At 35.6% G+C, this 21,805-nt stretch overlaps 1 protein-coding gene across 8 annotated transcripts in view; it reads right to left on the minus strand.

The window, feature by feature from the left end:
* nrg2a (neuregulin 2a) overlaps nt 1–21,805 on the minus strand; it is an 85,616-nt gene that overhangs the window by 15,456 nt on the left and 48,355 nt on the right. For 4 of the 8 annotated variants that reach the window (XM_042710994.1, XM_042710996.1, XM_042710992.1 and 1 more), the window contains exons 4-5: nt 8,977–9,097; nt 773–831 (exon numbers count right to left, since the gene is read on the minus strand). In XM_042710994.1, the coding sequence (XP_042566928.1) occupies nt 773–831; nt 8,977–9,097 (180 nt within the window). Of the gene's footprint in view, nt 1–772; nt 832–1,151; nt 1,229–8,976; nt 9,098–21,805 lie in introns of all 8 variants that reach the window. The other 4 variants (XM_042710998.1, XM_042710995.1, XM_042710997.1 and 1 more) reach the window with 1 other exon arrangement.

The raw sequence follows: 21,805 nt of genomic DNA on the forward strand, positions 1-21,805 counted from the left end.
AAAATTCTATAATACACCAAATTCTAATAAAACACTATTTTGGCTTTAAACGCTATAATTTAAGCATCACAATATTACAATGTACACCATGAAAAAAGTCAAATATCTAATTTTTAAGTAAAATGTCCAACTAAATTCAACCATCTACACGAAAAACTGAGAAAATGAGTATGCACAATTAAATAACCAATACGAGCCCATATATATCCAATATTAACAGATGCTCACAAATAAAAAAAAAATAAAACCGATATGGCACTGATATTGTTTATCCTTAATAATACTTTTTATTATTATTATTAGTGCCCATTCTGTGATTGTGCATTTTAATTTTTAAATAGTTATTATCTATCCATTCAATTATGATGCAGCATTGAAAGACAATCTACAGCATGTGCTTATTGTTAGTAAATTAACAATAACTATATTTCTGTTGTAGTATATGTTAAAGAATGATGCAGCATTTAATTAGGGGTTGTTTTATTGCCATTATGATTATAAATAAGTTACAGTTTAATTTATTAAAGAACATGCATTCATACTTAAAAAACATGCATCACTGATCATGTTACGAGATAATGTCGAATCAGTTAACCAATGATGCAATGGGTCAATGGCACAAAGGACCAAATAAAACTGATTAATTGTTAAAAAACTGATTTTGTTAGAAAAACAAGTACATAATTAACCATTACAGAACAACATTCCACATCTTCAGTTCCAGCATGCAAACAAAACAGAGACAGACAGACAAAAGAAGAAATGGACATACGGTAGAAACTGGCCATAACGTAGGTTTGACAGCGATCACCAGTAAAGTCATTTGGACACCTGATGGAAGGAGACAAAACCATAGAAAGAAAGAGAAAGGGAGAGAGTGTCGAGCAGAGAGAAAAGATGCAAGAGAAAAAGAGAGGGTGAAAGCAAAAGAGAGAGAGATGGGGAAAAGAAAGCAGAGAGAACATTAGGACAACAGCACAATGATGTACAGCAGAAGCAGAGGATCGCACTGGAGGCACCACTGTGTCTATTTCAGGACAGACTTAAGCCAGCAAGCCTTGGGAGGTGGAAGGAGGTAAGGGAGAGACGACAGTGGTAACCCAGTGACAGCTGGTCCTCTGTTTGCAGCTGTGCATCTCAAGTCAACATACTTTTATTAGGTTTGGGCATGGATAACTTCAGGGGCTCTGTCTGCAAACACCGCTGGCCAAAGTATCCGTCCGGACATCTGGAGGAAGGAGAGGTGGAAAAGATGACACACAGATATTCACCAAACACACTCACACACATCACACACAGAGGATTTTATGCACAGCGAGGTCAGAAACACAACCGCACAATCATTCCAGTGTCAACCCCGTATTCTTCAGCCAACATTTGTTCAATAAGAACATAAAAAAGAACCATTTTCTGAAGCATTTTTGTTTTCTGAATATCTATCAACCATACTTAAAACAAGATTTTTGTGTTTATTTGTTTTATCTTCAGTTTATACTAGTTTGAGGTTTATTTATTTCTTTATTTTTTTTGTTGAGGTCTCAACAAGACATCTTATTTGATCAAAAATGCAAAAGAAACAGTAATATTGTGAAATATTATTACAATTTCAAATAACTGTTTATTTAAATATATTTTAAAATGTAATGTATTCCAGAGGAAAAGCTGAATTTTCAAGGATTTCCAGTGTCACATGTTCTCTTTAGAAACCATTCTAATGTGCTTATTTGGTGACAATTTTCTAATTATTATCAAAGTTGAAAACAGTTCCTTTAAAAACAAACATAAACAAAAAATAAAAAAAAAAATTCATTAAAAATAAAAAACTTAATTTCTTAACAAAATAAAAAAAAAACAAAAACATATCTTACACATAATTTCTTTATAAATCGATTACACAATTAAAACATATCTTACACATTTTTGCTTCTCAAGTAAATTGATCTTGTTGTCAGAGTGTTATGTATCTTTACTGGAAAACAAGAAATAAAACTGATTGTAAATCATTTTATACAGTATTCAGGCTGGCGTGAAGCAACCACATTTTCTGCAAACAGCTGAAGCTGTATCTCAGCCTATAAGCAGCACATCTTTAATACGGTCGCCTGATTATGACATGGCTCTCATTCATGGATTTGATTGGCCAATTATGCTTATTCATGTTATTCCAGTAAACAAATTACGGCTCATCAGTGCGTAATGAGCGATATGGGGGTAATGTTTTCACAACGTTAATTCCTCTAACTCGGTAACTGCTCTAGTCAGCTATCACTGATGAATGGCCACCTTCAATTTCCAGGACAAACAGAAAGTGAGAGCGAGCGTTATCTTCTGTCACCAGCTTCTCTGCAGAATGTCATATCCCTGCGCTTCCCAAGTTGGACCACCAGAGGCACAAGTGAATCGTGGCTCACATTTATTTAGTTTTCCAGTAAAAAGACAATTATGTGTAATATATACACAATTTATTACAAAATTGTGTAATATATTTAAAACTTTGTTTTCAGAACACACGTCTAGCTTCATTCTTGCTTTAAGCCTAAATCTAACAACTTTTAGTGAGATTTATGTTTAAAGCAGGACATACATACAGGGCCCCTGTAAAAGTCAAAAAAGCTTTTATGCTTGGCTTTTGAAGTAGGATGTGAGGCATTATGCATGACACAATACATGCAGCACACACACGAAGCCTCTGTGAGTTTATAGAGTGTAAAATGAGCCAAGGTTCAGGCCGTAACCTCTTCACTGCACTGATACAGAGCCATGTCAACGCCTGGCACGCGGTTAAACACGCCAATGTTAACTACAGAGACCCTGGGAATAACAGAGAGATGATGAGAGACCGCAAGCTGTTGTAGTCTTTAAGGGAATGCAAGCTGGGGTGCACCGAAGCGCAGATGTGCTTTAAGTAACATGTACGCCACTGAGGGGGTCAGAGGTCATGGAAACAATGTTCTCCTGCTTGAGAGCGCCAGAGGGATGGTGCGACGTGTGCGCACACGTGTGTCTCTCAGGAGAGGACCTCTGGGGTTTCAACTCCTCAACTTCATTCATTCCTTTCTCTAAATGAAGAACAGATCTTGTTATGTCTGTCTGTGTTCATTGTTTGCGAAAGCGTACGGTTTCAGACTTGTCCTTGTGTCTTCACCTTGAAGAAATGTGGTAATGTGATGACATTTTCAGGTTGGTCAAAGGATTAATGTACCAATCAAAAATTTTGACTTTTTTTATGATCTTTAAAACACCTTAAAAAATGAAACCTTGAAACACCTTAAAAAAAGCCAGGATGAACTGGCTTTACTATTTATATGAATTATCATTAATGACATATTATTATATTATTTTTCAAACATTTAAAAAGCATCCCAGGATGAACTGGATTTACTATTTATATATGAACTATTATTAATGATATTGTATATTATTATATCAATTTTCAAACATTTAAAAAAATCCAGGATTAACTGGCTTTACTATTTATATGAATTAGTATTAATAATATATTATTACAGTATATTCATTTTCAAACATTTAAAAAACTCCAGGATTAACTGGCTTTACTATTTTTATGAATTAGTATTAATAATATATTTTATTAATTTTCAAACATTTAAAAAAAATCCAGGATGAACTGGATTTACGATTTATATGAATTATCATTAATGACATATTATTATATAAAATTTCAAACCATTAAAAAGCATCCCAGGATGAACTGGATTTACTATTTATATATGAACTATTATTCATGATATTGTATATTATTATATTAATTTTCAAACATAAAAAAAAAAAATCCAGGATTAACTGGCTTTACTATTTATATGAATTAGTATTAATAATATATTATTATATTACTTTTCAAACATTTAAAAAAAATCAAGGATGAACCGGCTTTACTATTTATATGAATTATTAATGACATATTATTATATTAATTTTCAAACATTTAAAAAGCATCACAGGATGCACTGACTTAATTACCTTATTATTAAGAGAATTATTTTCTTTAATATCAATAATAAATAAATAGATCATGAAAAACACATAGCTTTCTCACAAAAGCTATTCATTTTTTAAACATTCAAAAAGCATCCCAGCATTATTATTTAAATCATTTATTATTAAGAATATATTATTATTATTATATTAATTTTCAAAGATTTAAAAAGCATCACAGGATGCACTGACTTAATATATTTATATGTATTAATATTATTATTAATAAGGATTAATATTGGCTTCATAATGGTTAAAATGTTTATTATTTCACACATTTTAGAACAATGATAAAGCCATTACTAAAAGTATGTAAGTAAATATCCAAACTTGTTGATCATCAGCCTCAGGAGGTCAAACTAAATTAAATTTTCTGTTGATTTCATATAGAGGTTTTCCATTTTTAGCTCCCTGATTAACAAAATGTAAAACCCAATTTTGTAGTCTTCAAGCAATAAAGTCATAATTAATAATAAATAAAAAGTTTAGAATAGGAATTTGACGTATCCAAACTTTTGACTGGTCTATTAATTATCTGTATATATTTACAGTCATAGACACCTGCTCCATTCTCCCACTTGCTTTATTTCTTATGCATCTTTGCATTATTCTCTTTTCTTCATACGCTGTCTGTTTCCTCCAGTCTTCCCCCCTTCCCAACCCCTGAGTGCATCCTCCTCAGCTCTGGACATGCATTTTTCATTCCCTCTCTTTCGCTGTCTCTCTCTCTCTCACTGGCAGCAAGAGCCGATAGACTCTGTTTAATGAAAATCTACAAAGGCGGTGAGAGAGAAACAGAAAGAGTGAATTTTTGCCAGAACCGGGCTGTAGAAGTAAACCTGAAGAAGATAAACATCATGATATTCCAAACAAGCCTAGACATCAGGAACACAGATACCAGTTCCAAGAATCCAGCTCCAGGTGGCCAAACCGTATATCGCACAACACAGCACATGTACTGAAGCTGAACCATTACCACACTGGGAAGACTCAACATGGCAATGAGCCAGTGCAGAAACAACCGGAAAATACATGGCTATCTTTGCAGACAAGCATTTTTTTTTTTTTAATTCCATAATACAAGATGAAGTTACTAGAAAAGCAAAAACAATAAAAAGTCAACAACAGCCATTCACATTCACAATGAAATACACTGTGTAATAGAAATCACTGCAAACATACACAGAACCCCTCTAAAAATAGCTCCCTCAGCCATTATAACATCTAATCCTGTTTAAAACACACATCAGTCTCTAACCAGCACCACTGGCAAATCATACACTAATATTAGCCCAGATCCTCAAAAGGCTAAAATGCATTTGTACTATATCTTCATGCTTTGTCATTCTGCTAATCTATTTTCTTTATTTAACTATTTAGTCAATTATTCAAAGCTTTACTAAAAGGCTGTAGTTGACGTTTCACTGTGTAAAGCTGCCATAAGTCATGTGCCCTCGATCAGGTCACTGTAACTGTAAAATGAGAGACTGAAAGAGTCCATTCTGACCCAGAAGGCTCTGCATCACTTCTATCCTGCTGGTGAATCTGTCCAAATGAATCAAAGAATGTAGAATTGATCCAACACACACACGTCATACCCAAACAAAAAAAACATGAAAACAAAACCAACACTCTTTATCATAATTAAGTATAAAAATGAACTAAACATAAAAAGTACTAAGAAAATACTGCTATCATAAAAAAAAAAAAAAAAAAAAAAAAAAAAACACTTTAGAAGCAGCTGTTTTCATGCACTAATATTTGGAAAGCTTTCCACGAACAGAGTACACAAAAGTGCCTGAAGCTCTTAGAAATTGAAGTTTTCGTTTTTTTTCAACAAATGGTCAGTGAAAAGAGGCACTTAGGCTAAATATTATAAAAAGCTAAATATTATATCAGCGGTTTAATTTTCGGTCCGTTTTATATGAGGTTTGGCATTTTTGCAGCCCTGTGACGTGTAAAATACAGTTTTAAACCCAGATTTTGTAGCTTTTTAGTAATGAATATTAAATAAAAAATGTATAACATTTAATCAAATAAATTTAAATAAAAACTATGCTAGAATTGGAAACAGTTGCGAATTAAGAACAGAACTAGCTAGCTGTGATTAGTGATAAACTTATACTTTAATTACAGATAGATGAGCTATATGAATGCAGTCTACATTTTATTTTATTTTTTTTATTTTTTGTTAAAATGTAAAATATAACAAGATGAGGTTCCAAAAAAATAAAGAAAAATACCAAATAAAAAAAAGAATGTATTTTTAAAAAAATGTAAGGAATATAATATAATAAATAAAATAATTTAAAACAAACCACAGGTAAATGTTTCTGTTCAATAAAATTGGTAAATAATTAAAACATCTTTCTACAAAAAAAACAACAACATCCCAACAAAATATATTTAAAATAAAAAAACACTGCAGCATTATTATGATTGAAATGAACAGGTGAAAAAAGGAAAAAAAAAAGGCAGGACAAAAAAAAAAAAAAAAAACTTTTTAAAGATATTTGATTTGTTTAAATTTAGCTAATGCACTAGCTTAATATAGTAGATAATATACATTTATACTATTTTTTTTATTACAAATACTGTTCAAGAGAAGATGTTATTATAGTAAAACGACCACTAAACTCAATAACCTACAGTCTTCAAATCAGAACTTGTCCTTGAAGTTCAGCACAAGAAGGTGTTGGGGGCATTGAAAAAGCAGCGCCGGATACCAGTCAGGGGCCCCCTCAGCGGCGGGCCATGAATCTCTTCTGGCATTTCCCTCTCCTCCTCAGTTTTGTCATCTGTCCCAGTCTTATGTAAACATGACAGGGGTGTCGATGTGGAGCTGCTGTAACTTGGCAGGCTGTAAAATACCCCACCCCCACTCATCATCATCCCAGCAAGAAAATAATTATGGCCTGGGTCATTTATTACCTCTTCCCTCACTCCATATGTGTGTGTGTAACTTTGTATTTCAAAGAAAAAGGCAGGCATAAATATGAGGTAGCTTGTATGGCTGGACTTGTCCGACTGGTGAGTAATTCCTATGGAAGTCTGGCCTATATTGAAATAAGATAGCTCTGGGGCAACAATTCCCAGCGGGCCTTTACTGCATTATCCGACTTTTCTGGACCTGTGCCTCACCCATGAGTGAATTAGCTGCAGCAATTGAGTTATTGCTCCTTCCAATTTGTACACAACTTATTGAATGGCTGTTGCAGCCATGTCCTGGCTGTTTGCTTGCTGAACAGGATTCCAGGGACGCAGACGTGCAGACCATGCAGCTGGGCTGAAAATACCAGCAGGTGCACTCATAACATCACGCAACATGCAGTTTGAAATTGATTTAAAAAAAGAAAGAAAAAAAAAGAAGAGGAAAACCAGCACCTTATGGTTCATTGCTATAATACCCCTTTGCATAAATAGCTCCATATAATGCACAAACACAAACTCGTTTCCACGTGCATCCTTATTTGTTATCTCGCCCTTCACAGCTACTTAATCGCCTTGGTCTTGTTTTGATAATGCAAGCGAAAATATTTTTTTCGGCCCATAACAAGACGTCCTGAGCATCCCTGATTTAAAAGCGTCTGTGGAAATCGGTGTCCTTTTCCTCTGTGATTGAAATGTAAGCAAACTGACTTATTTACCTTGTAGGAGGCCTCTGACTCTCGTAAATATTTGTTCCAGCACTAAACCAGCATGACATGGCATTTCACAATGGTTTGATGCACATCGCTCCAGCACGCTAAACGTGGGCCACCGGAGCAGGATGAGAGGCCTGTTTTTTTCAAATCCCAAAGAACATCACAGTCATATCACACTCATCAACATCTGCACCAGTGAGTCAACCCGCTGTGCCCTGACTCAAGAAGGACTCGACCGAAGACAGAGCGAAAGATGGAGAGAAAGAGAGAAAGAGATTAAGTATAAAGGATGGGTGACTTGATGGATACCATTTGGCTTTTGCTGGAAAGAAACAAGGAACTCCAAAAACTAGGGATTCTTACTTCACTTAGCGTGCAGTTCTTAATCTCTTAGTTAGAAACATTATGAAGAACAGAAATTGTAGAAGAACATCATTGAATATACTGCTGTTTCTTTAATTATGGGCATAATTATGTCCCAGTAGGTTGGTTTTTGTTAAAATAAACAGATTTCAACTTTTCTTTTTTATATATGATGGTCATATTAAAAACTATGCATTCATCTTTTATTTGTGCTGCTTTTTGTAATAATTTCAATATTTAATTTTATAATATAATTTCAAACATTTTAATCTGTGATTTAAATTGTTTTACCCATGATTTTCCATCTTTTTCATGTACTTTTTACATCCTTTAGACACACACATGCATATATACATAAATACAAAACTCAAATCTTATTAAATTAAAAAAAAAAAAACCTCCACAACACTTAAACACAATAAAAATACAAGCAAATAAATGATGTACACTACAGCAATTTTTGCTGCCACAACCAACAATTTTGCTTATAATCAGAATATTTTTTTTAATAGTATATCATTTCCGAGCTGTAATTTTTCTAAACTATGCAAGTATGAAACTATTTCTCTTAGTTTATTTAGAGTCCATAAAATGCTGACTCTGAAATTAGCTAGATGAAGAAGCCAGCCTTTTTTATTCTAAAATTTTGTTGTTAATTTGGAATATGATGGAAATGACATTTGTTGGTTCAAAAATCAAATCAAATCCTTGATGAATGTATATACACAATGTATAAAACAGCGTTTTAGGACTTTTTCATTTATTTTTTCCCCCATGTGCACAGAACCTAAAAATGCCCATAGTTTAAGAAAGAGCAAATATGTAGAATACTTTTGATTTAAATAAAGCTGGGATTGGTGTAATCAACAAGACTGTGACTGAGAGAGAGAGAGAGAAAAGATGAAGAACAGTGTGATCCACCAGGAGTATAAACAGATTGACATGAGAGAAAAGGCTCAGGAGAGAAACTCACTTGCAGGATAGCCGATTTATACCATGTATGTAGTAACAGTCGCCGCCATTCACGCAGTACGCCTTCTCTGACTCGTTGCATCTTCTGGCGTGGCCGGAGCCCGGTGATAACGTTGTGGTTACTGCAGGAAACAAAGACAAAACATCTTAAGACATCAGCATGCCACCCAAAAAACAAAAGACAGAGCTTTCAGTGAGTGCTTAGTAAACAATAAAGAGAACAGCCACGTGGTTGCACAAGAACCAAAAACACACATGCTAGCTTCTCAGATAACAGTCATTACATGTTACTGATAATTTATCACATTTCAGCTCATGTCCCATTCCCTACAATAACAGTCATTCACTAGAACAATGAATCCTTGGTTTTCATTGCAAATCTCTCCGTACATCTTTGCTGCTCTGCTGAGGTTTGAGACGTTCGATAGGCAAAGATAAATATTTCAGTGAGCGCTGGAACCCCCCCACACCGCCTGCTCCGTCTGATTCACAGGTCTGGAATGGATCTGAAGTCCCGCTGCATTATCGGAGCATGTTTTGGGAATACTGCACCTCATGGGTATGAAAAAAAAATGAGAGGCCTGGAGAAAATGGCGAAATCACATTACGGCCATACTGACAGCAGTTTGTTTACCTTTGGTACCAGTTCAAGGGGTGTACAATGGGGCGCATGAATATGTTTATTGAATTTGTAATCAAAAGCAGAAATGTGAAGATTGACAGTCCCGTTGCCACATTATGCACATACCTATGCTGTTTCTCACCACTGTTAAACTGAACAAGTCTACAAACACTCATGTCATCACCATCCAATTGATGCTTTTTCAAACACACAATGGTTTCTGTTTAGCAACGCACAGTGGAGCATCTTTGTCATGCTGAAACGGCGTTCAAAGCAAATGTTTACATTCAAAAGTAAATTTTTAATACATCTCTCTACCACATCAATCCAACAACTAATTTTGTAAAGACAGCCATTCAAAAGTAGTTGTGTATTCTTGTTTTCTTTTTGGTGTATTTATTTACTTATTTTGTTTTCAATCAGCATATACATATATATATATATATATATATATATATAAATATATATATATATATATATATATATATATATATACATATATATATATATATATATATATATATAAAGGGTCAATCAGGTCAATTTATGCTCCCCAAAAATAATATCTAAAATTACAATACCATTTAAAAGTTTAGAGGCAGTAGATTTATTAATGTTTTTGTTCAGCAGGGATGCAACCAATTGATCAAAAGAGACAGTAAAGATATTCATAATGTTACAAAAAAATTATTTTTCAAATAAATGCTGTTTTTTTTCTATTCATTAAAGAATCCTGATAAAAGTATCACGCCAAAGTACAACTGTTTTCAGTTTTGATAATAATATAAACATATCTCGAGCAGCAAATCAGCAAATCAGAATGATTTCTGAAGCATCACGTGACATTGAAGACTGTAGCAACGATTCAGCTTTGCATCACAGAAATAAATTGTGTTTTAAAATATATTCAAACAGAAGAGTTATTTTAAAATGTAATAATATTTCACAATGTTAATGTTTTTACCTTTGATCAAATATATGCAGCCTTGGTGAGAATAAAAAAAACTTCTTTTAAAAACATTTAAAATAAGTTTTTTTTATTCTCACCAAGGCTGCATATATTTGATCAAAGGTAAAAACAAGAAATTTCACTAATGTAGGCCGCATATGTGCCATTCTGATCCCACCAACTATTTCCATAACAGGTATATTTACTGTAAATGTGTTTCCTACCCATTTATACACACTGCGGGACAAGTTGAAATTATGGTCTGAGGTAACTGACAGCTTGCCACACATATGGTACATCAATCTAAGATAGAAAACAAGCAGGAATATCCAGATACTCAAGTCTGGATTCATGTTTGAGACCCTCCACCGCAGACCACCAACCAAACGTTTATTCTTCTCAGAGATTACATGAACATGAACTCATGAACATGTCATTTAACAAGTACTGTATGTTGAATCAATTGACTAAACATGAGGGTGCAGAACTTTAAACGTTTCTTATTCACTTTTTTAACGTCATTTATTTGTGTAAAATTTCACATAATCCCAAAACTTCCTTTTTTAGGTTGAAATTTGATTGTGAATGCCAGATTTTCAATTCAGTGTCAGACTTCTCTCTTATTTCATGAGACATAATACTTCTTATACAATGATCATAAATACATGAGGAAACATTTATAATGATACAGTACAACAATATAGAGTAAGAAATACTATTGTAATAATACCAAAGTAACATTGTGAAATATTATTACAATTTAAAATAACAGAAATTGTTTTCTGTTTTTAATATATTTTAAAATTTAATTTATTTCTGTAATGGCAAAGATCAATTACCATAATCCACAACTCCACAATACACTTCATAAATAAACAACATAAATCAAAAATCAGAAAATGAACTCATTAAAATTATTAATAATAATATTATTATTATTATTATTATTATCATCACAGTTGTTTTTTTATTATTATTATTATTATTATCATCACAGTTGTTTTTGTGGTAATCGTGGAACATTTTTCAGAATTCTTTGAAGAATAGCAATTTCAAAATAACAGCATTTTATTTAATTATACATTTTTTTTCTAACAATGTAAAAGTCCTTACTGTCACTTTTGATCAATTTAATGCATCCTTGCAGAATAAAATTCTTCATTTCATTCAAAAAAAAAAAAAAGAAAGAAAAGAATTGGACCTCACATTTTTAAATGGTACTGTAAGATATCTTAAAGAACAAAAATGTAATGGCTAAATTTATTTATTTATTTATTTATTTATTTTACATCTTTGCATTCAGTTATGATTGAACAGTGTCTTGTTCCGAATTAAAAGAAAAGTGTGAAAATGAGTCACAACCAAACATTTGCAGGGAATAGTCTTCAGCCTAGCCTCAGGCCTCAGACAACAACATAGGCTAGAAATTCATACAAAATGTGCCATCTTGTTCTTCCTCTCTTTCTCTCTAAAAAATAAAAAAATCCAGCAGTCCAGAGCTGCAAATTTTCCAACCAAGAGCAGCTCATCGTAGGACCCCGGCAACCCCGTACATACAAGTGTTGAACACCCGGCTGTAGTCAGGCCAAGAAAATAAAATGTTAGCAGATGTGGAAGTGCACTCTATGCGTATCGGGGCCCTCCCTGATATCAAACATGATTTAGAGGTAGTAATGTTACCACATCAAATCACATGAGTGGAATCAGAGCACTGTTAAGGTTTGAATTTCAGGGACAGAGAGTTTCTGAACTTTCTTGTTGACTTTCATGTTCATGAAAGTGCATGTCTAGTCAGGTTGTGTATTTATGTATAAGTAATAATCACATTGTGTGGCTCTGGAACCCTAGACAGCTTACAGAACATCTTGTGCCAGTATGTTGTGCATTGTGGAAAATCAGCAACATTTGGTTGTGGTGGTCTTGCATAACTTGAGTGTACGTCAACTGTTTACTGAGCTAAGTTTATTTACTTGTTTTTATTTACAGTTTTTCGCAGAAACCATCCTCAAATGTTGAGGTCTTTGTTATTAAAATATAAAACTCTCCCAATATTTTTTTTTATTAATTTTTAATATTTATATTTACTTTTTGCTTTTCAATAAGTGCAGTTTCTTTACCACTAGCATTACAAACAAACAAACAAACAAACAAACAAAAAAAGAACCATAACAAAATTGACTGTTTTCAAACAGGTTTCCAGAACACATCTGCCATTGTTAGGCCAAACAGACAGTCCCATCCCAAACACATGCCATTGGTCAAGGTATTTTACAGAACATCTTGTGCAAGTTTGTTGAAATTGAATTGAATACAGGTGTGGAAAATCATTAACATTTGTTTGTGGGCTATGTTCACTCAGCTAACAAGTTTATCTCCTAGCTTTTAATTATAGATGTTTTTCGCAGTAACTGTACTCAAACGCTGGCATCTTTTTTTATAAAATGCATGCTTTTTCACTTAAATTTAATTAATTTGATATACTTATTTATTATTTTTACATATTTGCCTTTTTATATGTGTATTTTCTATGCTACTAGCATCAGTAAACAGAATTGTTACAATATTGACTGTTTCCAAACAGGTTTCCAGAACAAGACTTTTACTGGCTGAACAAACACAGTCCCATTCCCTTTTTTTCTGTCTGGATACTACAGATCTGAATACCACATCTCTAAGAAAACTCAGCCATCCTGAATCATCTGTGTATCATTAAATTTCAAAATACAAAAAAACATTAATAAACAAAAATAAAAACACCAAACAAAACAAAAATCAAACTATAATAACCACTACACTCAACAACATGGATACGAGCAGGCTGGGATCCAATTTTAGCATGTCTCAGTGCCTGTTTACCTCACTAGAGCACTAATGACACAGCACGCTCAACAAGACTCAGCTACATTGGATGGAAAGATGGAGCCCGTAGACATTAAATCAGCGTTCCTCTGAGAGCTGCCCTCAGAGCCTAATAAAGACCACATCCAGACACTCTAACATCCAGCTCAGCCTTTAAAATGTGCACACTCACCCAGAGCTACATGAGCAGGCACGTTTGTATTCCTTACCGTCGACTCTGTTTATCCCCTTGAGGGTGAACAAGGGTGCACTGCAAAGCTGGTTATATTAAAATGATATTCACTTCATGAATTTTGCCGTGCATGATGCAAAAGCAAGCAAGCGTTCCAGCGCACGCAAAACATGCTGAAATTGGACAGCTGTATACTACTCATTTAAATTTCTTCCCTGTTTTATGCATTACATAAATTTGGACTTTTCCAAACGGAAAGTTTCCAAGCACTCTCTGACAGTCAGATTAAAAACAGCGTTATGCCAATGTTTCCAAAGTTGCAGGAGGACTTGCATGTCAGCAGCCTGTGGGGTAAAGGTGCGCTCAGGCCATATCGGAATTCCCGTAATTACGAGATTCCAACTTGTAAAAAGTGTTTGCCTCCTCATAGAACTCGTAATTGCAAATTGTGAACTTGGAGTTTTCTGAGAGCTACGACATGTACCACATGACTGCTGTACCACCTGACCATCGCAGGCTCTGTTTAGGCATTGACAGGGTTGCCATAGAAAAGCATAATTCCCACACAACAGCTCAGAGTACGTCACATGCTGTCATCTTGAAATTACGGTAATTACGATATGGCGTGAACGCAGCATAATTCTGCCAATGTCTGTCATGTTTATGCCTCTGGTCTAGTGATACACTTCAAAAATCTCACTCCATCAGTAACTGAACTCTGACAGCTACACGCCTGTACAATATTCCCTCATGTTCCTGAAGCTCCCATCAGCTGTCTGCTGGAGATCTGGGAAAACTCGACAAATACCTGCTGAGGCAGCATGTGCCAGGGAGATGAGGTGGAGGGGGGAATTGAGAGGCGGAGTGAGTAAGAGAGAATGGGTTGGGAGTTTGAGGGGAAGGTGGTTTCAGAACATTACCTGGAAAAAACTATCCGTTAGCATTATTATTTATCTCAAAGCAAGTTGCTCATCCAGTAGAGATGGCATGCTGCCATACTTATTGCATAAGACCACAGAACTGTAAATGTCATGTAACCAATCACTATAGAGCTGCAGGAAAACTGCTTCATGACAGAGCTGACTGGGTAATGACGTCACACACACACAAACAGTCACTGATAGCACTATGGACTATGAAAACATACATTTTATGTAAAAAGTATAATTTAATATTAAATACAATATATACATACTATGAATAAAAACATTTGTTGAATGCATAAATGCACTGCCAGGTCACTTTCCAACCCTCATGCTCACTAGCCAGTTTACATTTCTATTCCTGACATGCTAAAGACCAAGTTCTTCAAGTTCTTAATGGCAAGCACTAAGCAACTTTCACTACAGCTCCCATGAGAGGTCACTTTCTCCTGCCTGAAAACCCAAGGGTTTGGCCAGCGAGCTTAGCCCTGAGTTTGATTAATCCTTCATGGCCAAGAAACTGAAAAAAACGACCTGGGTGGGGGCAAAATGGGGCCATCTGGAAGGCTTCATAAACATGTCTATCTTTCTGCACTCTCCAAAGGGTTCTAGGAAAGTCATAAAAAACAAAAGGAGAGGTCCCTTTGCTGAGTGTTTTATTTTTTCTTCAGGAGACACAGTCACTGAGTCCAAATGAGTAATTACATAAGCGTAGGGATGTCCGTCGGGTGGCCGCAGCATCTTGTTGCCTTTCTATTAATTGTCAGGCTAAACCCTCATGTTCTCTTTGTGGTCTCAGAGACTTGATAGCTTAATAGCTGAAAAAGATTTACTTGACAGTAGAATATCAAGTTGATGACTTTCCAAATCTTGTTGATTTGATTATAAACATAAATTCGACTTGATAACATGCTTCAAATGTTACAATACTTTAAGGAGTCTCAGAGATCCCACATATAAAACATTTGAATTTAAACATTATCTACTTTAAAATTGATAAATTACATTTCTAAGTGCATGTGGTCCAATAATGAAATAAAGCATCAAAAATAACTAAAAATTAACTAAATCAAATAAAAAAAAACTAACAATAAATTCATAATAACAATTACAAAACTATTATAATTTTACACGTTAATCACTGGGTTCTCGGGGACTCCAAACAAGAAACAACAAGTCAACTCAAAAGAACATTTGGGCCATTTAAGGGGTGAAAACAAATAATATCCGCTAGTTCAAATTACATCCACATTTCTGGTATGCCCTGTGGTAGCTTGAGCCAAAGAAAAAGTTCAAAAAGCTCCAGCAGCTGACAAATGATGCTTGAGAGATCATGATAGTGAAGCCATGTTCAACCCCCTGTGCCAGCACACTGTCTCATCCCCCTCTCTTGTTGTCTCTTGTTACAGCTGGGAGCAGAATCCCATCACTGCACAAGAGGTCAATTTATACAGCATGCAATCTTACAGCTTTTGAGTGCTTTCCATTATGCAAAACCATTATGTGCATCCCTTTTGTTTAAAGGGGTTGCCAAAGCCTTTCAGAGAGGTCTTCTCAATTTCACATTTATATGTGCACCGCTGTATTTATTAAAAGCCTCTAAACAAAATCATATGGCCCTGCTTGAGCAAGTAAAAAAAAACTGGGATCACACTATCAGTTTTGTAGCATTAGCTTTGGTGCACTGCAGGGCACAAGAGTTCAGATGTCAGTGGTGTTTTGATTGTGTCGCAGACTGGCACTCAACTGTGGAACTGATGTTATTTTATCTGTAGGCAAGTATGAATGTCTGTGTGCACAAAACCAAGAGTGCAAATTTACAAAAATAATAAATAAATAAATAAAAAGTAAAAAGTAAAATAACATGCTGAACACAAGTTTAAGAATTCCCAATATTTTGAATGAATGGAATGAATGAATGAATGAATGAATGAATGAATGAATGGTATGTTTAACAAATTAACCAGCAGGTACAACTATTTCATATTGAGGTCCACACAAGCTAACATATAATCATATGTGCTATTTTACGTAATTCCCTTTCAAATGTGTTCTTGTGTATTAAAACAAATACATATGTGCAGTGAATGTAGAAAACAGCTGTGGTGTGGGTGCATTCTTCAGTGCTTTAATGGCCCTGTGTAATCTATTATCTCTTTAAGACCTTCAGTACAGACTTAAGACTCTTCATGTTTGCATTAACAACGACGCACACCAGCAACAAAAGGCAAGCCTGTTAGGAAACAGAACTTTCCCTGAAGCATGATTGCTATAGTGATCCGGTATTTGGATGTTTACTTAAACCCTTGTAAAAAGCAACATTGGACCAGTCAGTGGAAAGAAAATCCAGTTCTTAGAATAAAAACGCCTCAAGACAGGCAAAGCAACTGACTCTTCCATGACAGCTTCACAAGCATAAGAACAAGCAGGTAAGACATTTACATACAGTATTTGCATACTACTTACTTAGAAGTTCAAAGGGAGCTTACTGAAAGCATGAGTCACGTGTCAAAGTCTTTTCAGTTTCCTGTTTAGGCAGAAGACAAAAACTAAAATGCGTTTAATTTAAAGAAAATATACAACTCTAATCATAATGCTCAAAAAATCATGAAGCCTTTGTTGAGGGTATTCTTTAACAGAAAAAATCAAAAATCTAAGCAAGAATAACAGAAGCCTAGAGTGAACTCTGTCCTGTATTTTTTCCTTTTCATTAACAGGTCTTTATTTTTCTCTTCTACTGCCTGCTTCCTGCTGCATAGCTGATGTGTCTGGTCTTGTCCTCCACAATCATTTCACAGATGACTCTGAGAAATCAAAGCGCGCTATTGCTCACGATTGCACAACAGGACGCGTGTGTAAACAAGCAAGACTCTGGGCACTTACCCAGAGGGGGTGGGGCATTGCTGGGCAACGTGAGGGCAAGGGTGCTCGTCGGGCTGGAAGTAGGCTCGGAGGAGGCTGTGCCAGGGGCAAGTGTGGGAAAATACTCAGGGAACCATCGGAAGGAAGACACAGGAGTGCTGTGCGTCCATACAGCATCATCCGAGTGAAGCCCCTCCTCCTCATCCTCTCCTGTGAGGAGATCCAGCCAGTCCGGTTCCCTGCTGCGGCTGGCCCCTTTAATCAGAGCCCAGCGGAGCAGCAGCAAACAAGCTCCAAGTCCCAGAAGCAGGAGCAGAAAAGCGGGCACAAGGAGCAGGACTCTTCCTCTACATGCACCCCTGCAGCAGGGCCTCGGAGGGCGACGTGGGGTTGGCTGCAGTGGAGGGTAACGCTCCACTCCGGCCCCCGACATGAGCCCAACACTCTGCCCCTGATAAAGAGACACCAGAAGGACAGGCAGCGAATAGACAGACACATCTGGGTCCATTGGAGGCTCGTCCAAATCCTGCTCAGAATCTCCCGGCTCGCACTTCCTCTGCAAGCGCTCACAGGGCTAACGTGTCTGGTATGAAATCTCCATTACACACTTCTCAAACTGACCTGCACACACATACCACAAAGCCAGTTGTCAGGTCTCACACACTACCGAGCGTGAAATTGCGGCATTGTGGTCCTTGCGGTGAGCTAGATGTGGGGTTTCAGATTTGGGGTTTCAGATCCGGGATGACCCTACCCAGAAACAGCAGCACCAGCCTTCTGCCCACAGCTCTGATGGTCATAGCCAGCTGCAGCAAATTTTCCCCGCTGGAGCACACATTCACACACCCACATATACAGTATACCAGCATCCGGTCTGATGGGGAAAACAGAGGGGCTCTCCCCACCCAAACACACTTAATGAACTAATGAATACTGTGGGCAAGATCACCAGCAACATGTGGCATGGGGGGAGATGGAGGGACAGCTGCGGTAGACGACTACAAAGGGCAGCACCTTTAAAAGAAGCAAGCAGAAATGGGAAATATATGTATTCCTTATGTGACCAGAGAAAGTGCATCAAACAGCGCATGGGCCTAAAGAATCCGACCCCGAGTCAAAGGTCACACACAGCTCCTAATGGTCAACGCTTTGTAATCCAAAACATGCTCCCTGGTACATACAAAACTCACTTAGGCCTACAGGACACACATGGACCTTAAGGAGGACACATACCTCATACTAATTCAATTATATATATATACAGGGCTCGCAAAATCGCTAGCCCAATATCCCGGGGCTATTGTGTTTTCTAGTCGGGCTACCAAAATGTATCACCACCCTGCCCAACGGGCTATCTTGAATACGTGACAGTGTGACAAGTCTTGTGACAGTGTGACACTTGCCGGTGCCCTCTAATGACATTTCAATGAAAGTGGATTTTAAATATTCAAGCATTTTAAACCATTCTCGCGCATTCTGAGTTTGCGCGCACTCTTTTTAAGCAAACACAGATAAAAGAAATCCAAACAACACACATACATTTTTTTTTTTCCTCTTTTGCGCGTATCATTGCATCTGAATGAACACATACACACAAAATTATCTCAAAATAATTGTCTCTGCAAGTATTCTCGTAAATACAGTCGGTTATGTCTTAAGTGAACGTATACACAAATCCGCCGCGAACTCTATGGGCGCCGCCATCTTTGCCTGCCGCCATTACTGCGTGACACTTGCCGGTGCCCTCTAATGACATTTCAATGAAAGTGGATCCTGCTCATTAAAGAAAATGTCTGGTGAAAGGGAACATTGGGTAGATGATGTCAGGCAGTGGCCAAAACTTACTGATAAAGGTAATTTATTGACAACATAATGTAATAATGTAAAAATTATGTAATGTAATGTAATTAAGAAGTGTATTAATTGATGACAACAATAAAACCGAATGCTGTCATTACTAGCTGTGTTGTTAATATGTTCACAAGCTTCACAAGTTTCAAATAACTATTAGGCCATCCTTAAAAATATTCTTGTTTGCCATAACCCGACCGACCCTGTCAATATAGGACTGACCCAATTAATTTTTTTTTTTCCCCTTTAAGTTCGACCAACTTGCCGACTGTAATTGCGTTAAGACCCACAGATTTTTTTTTACTCTTCAAACAACTAATACAAATGCAATAAAATGTGAGACACACGCAATTGATGCTTTTCACACGCTCTCACGCCACATATCCATTTTCTCACGCACAGAAAAATTGCGAAGCAAAGAGGACACGGAGACTGACAGACTAGACAGAGCAGGTTACTTATGATAGAAAAAAAAATCTCAGCTCTCAGATTCGGTCAATTTTATAACGAAATTCAAACAATAAATACATGGTCCTCCGCTCGACCAGGAACTCTGTGTAATCCGTATGGCCATAAACATGGGCAGTCAATGTGCAACAAAGGTTTGTAAATTTCACAAACGGTTTTCTTCAAGGCCTGTAGTTTTGTGCTGTTGTTAAAACAGCCAACCACACAACACGCTCTTCCTGGCATCACTGGACAGCATACGTACTAAACAAAACTAAATAAAAGTAACTTTTCGTACAGCTAACATCTGCTACAGCCGCCTACGGGACTAACATGCTACTTCTTATACTTCCTTAGCAGCAAGGCACGCAGTAATGGCGGCGCTGCTCTACTTCCGTGTTTCACCGGATTTGTGTATACAGTGGAGAAAGAAAATCTGTGCATTCGGTCTTAAAGGGGCAGCAGCCTTTAAATACCTAGTGTTCCATTAGTGCCACATGCTGTCAGAGAGTGACACTTGCGTCTCATTCACAAAGTTAAAATGTTTTTGCTTCAAATTTTTAAATTATACAATCCAAATAACATATTTTTAGCATCTGTTTGGATAGTAATTCAAATGGTTGCCTCTGATTTTAAATAGAGCACAGACAAAGCCTTTGTTTATATGAAGAGATTTCTTTTAGTTGTATAATTTTTTATTTGATTTGGGATTTCTTTTAAATATTCAAGTTAGTTTTATTATTTAACATTTCAATTTCACAAAGAAATATGCAGCATTTTCTCATATAATAAAAAAAATAAAAACATTTCATTTTAAATTTTAATAAAATCGTATCAATTAATCAAAAAATTGGGCTACCAAAACCTGAAGAATGAAAACCCTAAGGTGCAATCTGTATTGTGAATTTTAACACATCGTAAGTTTATTGAATCGTCAAGTCCTGATATGCAACTAGTTTTTGCTAAGCACCCTCAAACGAAATCAAAAGCACCCTCAGTTAAAATTATATTAATGGCATTTTATTGCAGAATTGGCAAACCATCCAGTGTGTTATGGTTTGCGCTTTGGAGATCGATTTTTGTTTCAACGTGTTTTTGCAGCATTGAGCAATGTAGCCAATCACAGACATATCTGTTGATTTCTTGAATCAGAGGCGTTTAAGTTAAGGTTTTTTTCAGGTACTGTGTTCAGCAGTGAATCATCTTATTATAACAAATTGTTGAAGCTATGTAAATAAGAGATTAGTTGTGCAGCGTAAAGAACTTTAATGATAATAACGTATCTTGTAATAACGATAATAAAGATCGCTATAAACTAAGATGAGTGACAGCTTTTTTAACGTTAGTGATTATGAACGGAGAGCTCTTTGTGCCATAACAACATATCGTGAATTTTATCACATGGTAAGTTTAGTGAATCGTTACATCCCTTGCCAATATGTAACTAGTTTTTGCTGTTCATGCTAATTTGTCCACAATAAAGTTCAGCTGATGTCTTTTTTTTATTCAGGCTAGTTAAATTCATTTTGGGCTAACAAAACCTGAAGAATGCCTGCCCGAAGGGCTACCAGGGTTTTTGACATTTTGCAAGCCCTGTGTATATATATATATACTTTCCAGGTCACATTTTACCCAAAAATATATAAAATAATTATCTTTAATATTAGAGTACTTTAATAAATTACAAAAAATATATATATATATATATATATCTTTTGCATTATTTTAATAATTAAGACATTCAAAATAGATTTTCATTGTTTGCATTATTTTAATAATTAAGACATTCAAAATAGATTTTCAAGCGGTATTATGATTCAGTTAGAAAAAAGTTTTTTGTTACACTTTATTTTAAGGTGCTCTTGTTAAATTGCAATTATACAATGAAATACTGAGTAATATTAATTAACAACATTGTAGTACTAACTACAGGGTTAGAGTTAGGATTAGGGTTCGGTTTAGGGTTTGTTGCTTACAGTTATGCCGAATTTATTGTTATTACTATTGTATAGATGTAATGTGTAACAAGGATTCTGCAAAAAAATGTGTTACCAAAATGTTATATGGTAGAAATACTAAAGGGTCAGGTATATGCATAATTATAATACAATAATATCAAAATGAAAAAATTAACTAACTAAATAA

Source organism: Cyprinus carpio, chromosome A21 (assembly GCF_018340385.1).
Source record: "Cyprinus carpio isolate SPL01 chromosome A21, ASM1834038v1, whole genome shotgun sequence".
In the NCBI taxonomy this organism is placed as follows: Eukaryota; Metazoa; Chordata; class Actinopteri; order Cypriniformes; family Cyprinidae; genus Cyprinus; species Cyprinus carpio.